Source organism: Montipora foliosa, chromosome 14, assembly GCF_036669935.1.
Source record: "Montipora foliosa isolate CH-2021 chromosome 14, ASM3666993v2, whole genome shotgun sequence".
NCBI lineage: Eukaryota > Metazoa > Cnidaria > Anthozoa > Scleractinia > Acroporidae > Montipora > Montipora foliosa.
Window position 1 is genome coordinate 6,512,765 of NC_090882.1, and position 10,000 is coordinate 6,522,764.

At 41.1% G+C, this 10,000-nt stretch overlaps 2 protein-coding genes across 3 annotated transcripts in view; both read left to right on the forward strand.

Annotated features, from left to right (window-relative positions):
* Positions 1–10,000, forward strand: part of LOC137984264 (ankyrin repeat domain-containing protein 54-like) — a 12,184-nt gene that overhangs the window by 1,856 nt on the left and 328 nt on the right. The window contains exons 2-5 of the mRNA XM_068831383.1: positions 1,558–1,662; positions 2,475–2,573; positions 3,633–3,768; positions 8,889–10,000. The exon at positions 8,889–10,000 is cut by the window's right edge and continues 328 nt beyond it. Of these exons, the coding sequence (XP_068687484.1) occupies positions 1,558–1,662; positions 2,475–2,573; positions 3,633–3,768; positions 8,889–8,977 (429 nt within the window). The 3' untranslated portion in view covers positions 8,978–10,000. The remainder of the gene's footprint in view (positions 1–1,557; positions 1,663–2,474; positions 2,574–3,632; positions 3,769–8,888) is intronic.
* The window catches only part of LOC137984263 (ankyrin repeat domain-containing protein 54-like), a 16,777-nt gene continuing 16,595 nt past the window's right edge, over positions 9,819–10,000 (forward strand). For both annotated transcript variants that reach the window (XM_068831382.1, XM_068831381.1), the window contains exon 1: positions 9,819–10,000. This exon is cut by the window's right edge and continues 2,418 nt beyond it. The gene's annotated coding sequence lies outside the window, so the exon portion shown is untranslated.

Sequence of the window (10,000 nt, forward strand, 5' to 3'; positions counted from 1 at the left end):
TATTCTATCGTCAATATGACTTCATGACACACCGTATCAGGCCCCGACCAACCGTATCAAGCCCCTGATATTCTATCGTCAATATGACTTCATGACACCATATCAGGCCTCGACCAACCTTATCAAGCCCCTGATATTCTATCGTCAATACGACTTCATGACACACCATATCAGGCCCCGACCAACCGTATCAAGCCCCTGATATTCTATCGTCAATACGACTTCATGACACACCATATCAGGCCCCGACCAACCGTATCAAGTCCCTGATATTCTATCGTCAATATGACTTCATGACACACCATATCAGGCCCCGACCAACCGTATCAAGCCCCTGATATTCTATCGTCAATATGACTTCATGACACACCATATCAGGCCCCGACTAACCATATCAAGCCCCTGATATTCTATCGTCAATATGACTTCATGACACACGATATCAGGCCCCGACCAACCATATCAAGCCCCTGATATTCTATCGTCAATATGACTTCATGACACACCATATCAGGCCCCGACCAACCGTATCAAGCCCCTGATATTCTATCGTCAATATGACTTCATGACACACGATATCAGGCCCCGACCAACCATATCAAGCCCCTGATATTCTATCGTCAATATGACTTCATGACACACGATATCAGGCCCCGACCAACTATATCAAGCCCCTGATATTCTATCGTCAATATGACTTCATGACACACCATATCAGGCCCCGACCAACCGTATCAAGCCCCTGATATTCTATCGTCAATATGACTTCAGTCGTTGTAAATTTCCTGAAGAATGTGGTCATTCGCCCATACGAAACAGAGCTGTGGCAACAAGACGATTAGTCAATCATGAAGTTCTGAACTGAAGTTGAGCGCCTTTTGAAAATCCGTCCACTACAACAGTAAACAGACTACAAGTACGCAAAATAAAATCTTGTGTCCCAGTGAGTTGCTAAGCAAGATAAAGACTAGGACCCCTGTCTTTATAAGCGTCCCACATGCCAATTGTGACTCAGACATAACGCATGATGGATGACGAATTGCTTGCAGCGTTTGCCTTGTGGTCACCAAAATCGGAATAATAAAGAGTTGCGTAATTACCTCCTGTCGTTCTCTAAATCGGTATTAGTATTAAATGTGCAGTCGTCTGTACTTTAAGTCTCATCGGTAACAATTCGAAAGGTTAAAAAGCTACATTTTGTGTGTATTGTTGGGATTAAGAATTTATTTTCATTTTGTTCATCATCGAACTGTTCGTGACTTTAACTGACCGTACGGAGGCCAAAAAGTGTTAAATGTGACTGAGAAATCCTGCTGTTTGCTGGGGCCTGATATGGTTGGTCGGGGCGTGATATGGTTCGTCGGGGCTTGATATGGTAGGTCGGGGCTTGATATGGGGGGTGTAATATGGTTGGTAACGTTCCAGCCTTATATGCATAGGTTCCTGATGATGTAGACTTGCATTTGGCATATGGAACGAGGCGCCTCTAGATCGTAGGCGATAGTGATCTAAATTCCATTGACATCTCACCCAATGATTATTTTATTTCTCATCTAGACTAAAAGGACCCCACTTCATTTCGTAGTTTGCGAAAAAAATGGCGATGAAGAGTTAATGCAGATGCTGTTGGAGCGAGGGGCGCGGACAGATCTTGTTGACGCCGTAAGTTTTGAGTTTTTTAACTCGTAGCGCAAAGACGAACCATAATAAACCTTTAATGATCAGGAGAATTCAATTTCGATATGCTTTTCAAGCCAACCGTGGTTTAAAAGCGAAATTTTGCACATCGATGTTTTGAAACTCTCCTCGAATAATACCAAAAGCCGACTTTCACTTTCTGACTTCTGGCCCCAGTTTTTCAAAGGCTGGATAAGTTTATCCAGTGGATGAGTAACACTCTCCTGCATAAAATATCCTTTACGTTAAACGTTGACCGACTGGAAGTTTTCGTACACGTCTTGACTTAGATGTGCTTAAAGTGAGCATATTTACGCTTACATGAGCAATTAATAAAATCTTTGCCACAGATTGAAACTGTTGGACAGTGGCGTAATTCAGGGCCGTATCCAGTATCAGGCAATCCAAGGCACCTGCGTCAGTCTTTTTTTTTTTTCAGGATTTTTTTTATAATGCAGGATCCCAGTGCTGTGTTTAAATGCAGGCATCAAAATCATTCTTAATACCTGCAAAGAGAATTTAACCACGGGCATTGCCTCAGTCATATTTTGTTCAGACTAATGTCCATGCGTATCCCGGCACCATACAAAGTTTTCCTGCTAATATAATTGGGTCCAGAGGTTTTGCAAATTTCTATATGGGCAAAATTTGGAGAGTTGGCATGCGACGGCACTCAGTTCGAATTCGCGTGCATTTCTGGATATAAGTGCATTCCCCAACACTATTTTGATCGATGGTCGAGTTATGACTATATTTCTGACGAGCTTTTTTTTTGTTAAAACTGTTTCTTTTTCCAGTTCTGTTTCACTCCTCTTCATTTGGCAGCTGAGCGAGGGAATCTTCAGGCTGTGAAGACATTAGTAAAACATGGAGCTGAAATTAAGATGAAAAACAAAGTAAGTTCGTACATCTGTTTGTGTAACACCATTAACGACACAAGAAATTGTCTACTCTTCGATTCACACGAGTTCCGAACACAATTAACGAACTACGCATGTCCGACGCACCCAACTCGGCTTAGGCCCCTACTTTGCAAAAGCAAACTACAACCCGGTCTCTTTTCACATTTCTCGTTAAATTGCAAATCTCCTATTCTCCATGTCCGGCTCTTAATATCCAGGTATGAAATAAATGTATTTATCAAAAACTGAACTACGGATATCAGATTTCCAGGATTGTCATTGGCTCGCCGAACACAGGCTATCAGTTCATATACCTGCTGAACCTAATATGGTCAAGGAACGCGTCAGCAATTACGCGAGCTGAAAACATTTTTGCAGCTCTGAGAAAAAAATGGCCGACAAAAGCCGTTTTGGACCGGAATTGAGCGAGGCAGAAATCGATGCTTTAGTGGCAGAGTTGTTGATCCTGGAGTTTGTAATGAAACAATTATTCTACTCGGGCAGTCGGGCTTGCTGGATGTAAAGTGTTTTTAACCATCTCGGTGCTACGCGCCGCGTTGGTTATCTATCACTTCATATCCAGCGCATACTCGTAGAATAATTGTTAAATGATTTGAAGTGCGGCCAATAGACGAACGGTATAAGTGATCACCGCACTTAACTGGACAATTTAAACAATTTTTCTCTTATAGACACCTGAAAAATTCTGGTGCTTTCAACGGGATTCGAACTCATGACCTCTGTGACGCTGGTGCAGTTCTGTACCAAGTGCTGCTGAGCTCTGAATCCACTCAATTTGTCAATTTTTGGGCTCATATATTCCCTTGGCTTCATAGCTCAGTTGGTACAGAATCGCCCCGTTATCTCAGAGGTCATGGATTCGAATCCCGGTTAAAAAGCACCTGATGAATGATCATTTCTTCCATTCACATATATAATTTTAAATTGCCTATTATGTCGAACAGAGTAGCTGAATCTATCTTTTCTTAAAGTCTGTCTTTCTATCTGCTTTTGCAACTAAATTTTGGATCCGTCTTTGTATTTCGTTTTAAGAGCGACGAAACGCCTCTAGATATGGCTCTGAAGAAAAAGCGTGACTCCGTGGTAAGCTTCCTCATTCACGAGGTCACGGGTAAGGTCAGTTTGGTTGGCGACAGCAACACACAAGTGAAGATCTCAAGGGAACAAGGTGAGTTGATTTTAATATCCGTCGTTAATATCTGTGGTCTAGTGTTGCTACGCTAGGGTAAGAGCTCTCACAAAGAAAGGTAACCGCTTGCTTCCATGGCCCAAAATAACGTTGGACAACTCTGGAATACATTTTTATCATGTTTATCGCCTTCTGTAGATTTTACCCTCATTACTAAAGACAAAGACGAGAGAATCGAGGTTCAGTACAGTTTGACACGAAACAGTGCTTTTGATGTCAGCACTAATATAATACAGCGTTAGGCATCCTGAAAGAGAAGTTAATTCTATTCTCTTTCGCTTCGCTCAGCCGAATAGAAAACATTTCTATTATAAGTAGAAGAGACAAGTAACAAACAAATAGTGGAGGGAGGCGCCAGCAATGGTCGAGTTTATTTACCGGGGACACACCGGCTGGATACAGGTTACAAGTCAAGGAATATAAGAAAAAGCATCCTCGAATAAACTGGTCGGCGTCAAGTGGTGCGATGTTCACAAGGAGTGGTATATAAAGGCCTAATTATCCCAGTGGGAACTAACACCAAGCAACCTAATCAAACACCTAAAAGAAATACATTCTGATTCTGGGTTCGGCAAGGTTACATCTCTAAACACTTTCTTCGTTAGTTTTCATTTTAAGTTGGTTTATTGCATGTATTTATTTTACATTGCAGCATTGTTATCTATGTCTCTAGAGAATGGTTGCAAACCACCGATATTGGGGGTACTGCTACAGTGACGATAAATTACTATTCTTTCCTTTGTTTTTGCATCAAGGTCATCGAGTGTCGTCCATTGTTTTGAATACATAAAACGTAAGCGTTCACGGGAAATATCCCTCTTTTGCTTTCCGCCTCATTACAAACAAGAATATTTAAGAAACTACGACGGCTACGGTATCGACAAAGTCACTTCAAAATAAACTTTTTCGCTGTTGTAAGTATTTTCCGATTTTTCAATCTTGTTGATGTTATACGATATATGGGCAAAGTATTGTATGGACTGGCATAGGCATTTTTGAAGATAAATAGAGAATAAACGATTCATTGTTGTGTGCTGCAGCACGGCCATTTTTTCTTCTTTCAACCAATAATATTAGGGAGTTTAAGAAACGAAGACGACCACGTGCACGTCAACGACAACGCCACAAAACCATTATTTCATTGGTTAAAGAGGAAAAATAATCGTGCTGCACGTGCGCACGCATTTTAGCACAGCGGTAATCTGGATAAGCTCGTGACGACGTGAAATCACTAAAATTGAGGTTTTACGACATCGCAAGCGTACAAAAATCCAGAGCTTTATTTTTACTCTGAAAAACCGCTCTTACCAATATTTTTTGGAATATTTCGCCTGCAATGTGCGACGTGGACGAGATGGAATAATCTCGACAGACTTAAGGATAGTGCAAAGTTCTATTTTTTGATAGAGTTTTCGTCGACTTCGCCGTCGTAGATTTTAAAGCCTCTGTGATTAATTTTTGGAGTTTTCGTTAATTTGCCTTCATGGGTACCGTCGTTGAAGTTCGCTAACTAGCAGTTTATTCGATGCCGTCTTTCCACTGGCGAGAATTTCTTCCTTATTTAAATGTCACTGCTTCAGCTCAGCCGCAACAAAGGTAAGTAATTATTGTTGTCGTCTGTTCTATGCTGTATTTACTTTCTGAAATCTTATCTTGTTCACGGCTTTTACTTCGTGTAGAAGACGCACATGACGTAACAAAAGCTTTAGGGATTTACAATAGGCCATTTCCGAGTTGATGTCTCCCTCCTTTTCAAAACGAATCTAAGTGCGAAGTTTTTCTTATGAAAATTAGTTTTCATTCATATGTAAAGTAGAACTAATTTCAATCACAAAAACGTCGCACTTAGACTCGCTTTGAAGATTAGGCAGACTTGAACTCAGAAATGGCTTGTTCTGATTAGGTATTGTTTCACGATTTTTGTTCTGTTGTTTTACGTCATGTGTGTCTTCTACACGAAGTAAAAGCCTTGTTCACTCGCTGTAACTTTTTTATAATTATTTCCGTTAACGTGCAAGTCCGAACCAAAATTTTCTATTCCATTTGTGCCATACTCAGTTCTCCTCACGTAAGAAAATGGAGATAGCTCTGTGAAAAAAAAATTATAACAAACAATACAAATTAACGAATTTGTTAAGCAGGACTTTTTTTGTGAAAACGAACGAAGCCAAGAGCACTCTTCATTTTGGGGTTTCGGGATGAAATGATATGTTTTTGTCTAATAAGTATATGGCTGACCCAAAAGCGTACAGGCTTGAAATTACCGGGTCTGAGATTTGTTGTTATTTACATGAGACCAGTACGAGAATTTCTGGTCTCGGTATGGCAACCGCGACGAAATCAGACCGGTCTGAACTCATTTTTAGGCCGGCCTCATGTAAACGCATAAAAAGAAATGTATGGAGGCCGAGACTAACTCGTGCCAGTCTCAATTCGTCCCCGTCTTACGTTAACACCCCCTAAGTTTAGCACGAATCCGACTGAGTACAAATTTTCGATATTTACCACGGGGGCACAGAAGGCATCATGCTTGTTAAACTTTGTTAAATCTCTAATTTTTAGCCTTTTAGCTTTGATAGCGAGCCAGTTCTTAGCCATTAAAAACTGATAAATTCTTAGCTGGCAAGAGCACTAATGATTCCATAGGTGGTTTGCAACCAATAACAATGTACAATTGCTGGTGGAAGAACAAAAGGAGCCAATGAGAGATCTTTTGTTACTTTTCATCCCGTGAAAACCACCAGTATACATTAGTTGTAAAATTTCGAATTTTCAAAGCATCGTTGCTCAGGGATTATCCGGTATACCTCGTTCAAATTTTCAGAGAGAGCTCATTATGCAATGCACTTTCAAGTGTGATAGAAAACATAAAAATAAAGATTGCCCTATGGGTGGTTTGCAACCAATCTGTAGAGACACAGATAACAGTGCTGCGTTGTACAATTGCTGTTGGACGAACAACAGGAGCAAATGACAAATCTTTTGTTTTTGTCCACCAACATGGCGGCTATGACGTAACGTGAAAACCACCTAAAATCTGCTTACGAGCCAGTGGCCCAACACGCCGATGCCTATCCCCGGTTTCCGTAGCATGAAGCGACTAGGAGTATTTTTACACCTCCCAGGATGGGATGCAAGTTCGTCGCAGGGCTGCCCCCAGCATTAGATTCGCCGGTACCCATTTATACACCTCGGTGGAGAGAGGCACCGTGGGAGTAAAGTGTCTTGCCCAAGAACACAACACAATGTCCCCGGCCAGGACCCGAACCCGAATCAAACCGCAGGGAGTTTAAAGCTATAAACACACAATCGCTGTCGCCTGATCCTTGCGGCGCAAGGACTTGGCGAAAAAGCAAGCCACACTGTCGTTGTCGGTTTGGCAGAGAGATCAAAATTTGAATCATATTTCAAGGTCGTACCAGTCTCTTAGATTCTTTATATTAGCCTTTATTTCGTTCACTTGCGAAAGGAAAGAATAAAAAGTCAATTCGTTTTTTCTTCAATCTACATATAGGAATATATTATACCAAAATTTTTACTCGTAGAAAATGTGAGTATACCTGAATCATTGTAGCCATTCACTCACATTTCTTCCGCAGTTTTTTCCCATACGTTGGCTTTCACCTTTTCGTTTTTATAATCCTTTAAAGACATGTCATAAAGGACGGGGTACATTCAGAGAATTTTAATAGGAGCTTCTTCAAACGACGCCTATGAATTTAGTGATAGCGACCTAGCGATTCCACGTGCTACAGCGACTGCAACGACATTCCTTAGTAACCTGGCAATCTAATCGCGAAGCCGTAGCGACAGAAAAACCTTAAATAACAATGACCACAACCAAGTTCTCTGAGCCCGCGAGACTGAGCAACTTCCCCCCCCCCCCCCCAGCAAACCATTGTTTTAACGAAAACCGCTGGTCAGCAACCTGGTTCTGGTCATTGCTGTCTAAGGTCTTCTGTAGCGACATGCATGGCGACAGCGGCAATGTGTCTCTAGACGGCTACGGCAACGGTCACGCCCAAAACAATAAGATCAATGGGTACAAGAGGAAAAATAATCCTGTTGCTCGTGCGGCACGCGTTTTAGCACATAGTTTTTCAAATGACGTAAAATCACGAAAGTTGATGTTTTAGACGACAACGCCAGCATTTAAATGTGAACTTTTTATTCTCAATTTTTACTCTTAAATTAAACCCCTCGTACCAATTCACTACTTGCACAATCCCATATTACACCTCTATTAGCCCCCCAAAACGTTTGCATAACCATTGTTTGCAATTTCTCCTGGGACATGTAAATGTCCCAAGAGAAGTCGAAAACAATGCCTATGCAGATTTGTTTTTTTTTTTGGGGGGGGGGGGGGGGTAAAAGAGGTGTATTATGGGATTTGTGCAAGTAGTGAATAGGTCATTTCCGAGTTCATGTCTGCCTCCTCTTGAAAGCGAGTCGAAGTGCGAAGTTTTTCTTATGAAAGTTAGTTTTCATTCATATGTAAAGTAGAACTAATTACCATCACATAAACTTCGCTTCGAAATGGCCTATTTAATTTTTGGATAATTCCCCCGCGTTCTACGACGTGAACGAGAATGAATAAACTCGAAAGACTTACGATAGTGCAAAGTCATATTTTGAGGTGACGTTTTCGTCGACGTTGACATCAAAGATGGTCTGGTCTCGAGCGAAAACGCAAGCAAACGCAAGTCTCTCGCCACCAAAATTAAAGTCGAAACGGAGATAGCGCCGGCGTCGCTCGTCGTTTTGAAAATTGATTTCATCTCAACTTGCGAATCTTAAGTTCCTTTACTTATTTTGTCGCTGCCATTTGTGTTAGCGTTGCTCGCCCAAGGTCCTCTCGAATAGACCTTTTTTTTGTTTTTACAGTTACGTACTTAGTTACCTGGCCTTTAAATGAAAGTGAGGCTGGAATTGACCTTGTTATGATGCAGACCTACCAGCTGTTCTTACATTAATGATATCGTTGTCATGCTAATAAGTAGGAATTTACATGGGCCAGGTAACTAAGCACACAACTGTAAAATGGTCGATTGAACGACTGACACATTTTTTCAGTTTATCCTCTTTTCTGTCTCTTTTAGGGGAAACTGTCAGTGTTGAAGTTATAGGAACGGTCAAAAATTTAATGGTGGGAGATAACAATCGGATGGAGCACCGTGACATTCAGTGAGGAGGATTGCAAGTGAGATTTCAAAAGTGGAGTTTCTTTCCGCCTGGCTAATTTCTTTAAAGGAATTTCTAAGTTCTCTTCTCTTCCGTGAAAGGGAACCGCTACTCTTACTACAAAATAAGTTTAAACCGAAGAAAATTGTTTTTAAAAAGTGCCTTTATATCGCAGGAAAACTGAATTTTAAAATCACTTACTTTTACTTTCAGAGGAATTTGAAAACAAAAGAGGGAATTCTTAAGGCGGCGAAATACGAGATACAAAAACCCTCAACTTTGCCCGCAAGATTGTTTCGTTGCAAGTTTGGGTCGATGTCTTCCATTTTTCACCTTGCATGATCAACTTGTCGCGCAACAAATGTTTTTGTTGCGGGTTGAAGAAAGTTGTTGCGAAAAGTAGAGCGCGGATCTACTCTGGGCAACAAATTTTGGCTTTGTTGCTCGTTTTTCATCAAGCTCACAACTTGTCGCGCAACAAATGTGCTCGTGTTCTAGCAAATCAACCAATCAACACCCTGCATTTCTTCAACCCGCAACAACTGTTTTTCTTGCGGGTCAAATTGATCACGCAAGATGAAAAACGCGAAACATCAACCAAAACTTGAAACGAAACAATGTTGCGCGACAAGTTCAGGGTTTTTGTATCTCGTCTTTCGCCGCCTTTAAACTGATTTGCTTCGGATACAAACGGTTACTTTGAAAATAAATTAAACTGATTTGCCTGTAAAGGTTATTTCCTGTGATTTAAAGTTACCTTTTTTGGTTGAATTGGAGGTTCCCTTTAACAACAAGTACAAGGCTAATTTTGGAGGACTCAGTGGTGTTGCTTGTCTAACTAGGTGATCTTTCTACCTTTCATTGCATTCTAAGGGCCGATTTACACGGTACGATTTTGTCGCATGCGACAACGGCTCACGACAGGCCCACGACATGATTTACGATTGTTGTGTACGTCAGAAAAAATGTCGTAGCATTTTAAAACATGTTTTACAACGCTGCGACAATCGTAAGTCACGTCGTAGGCCTG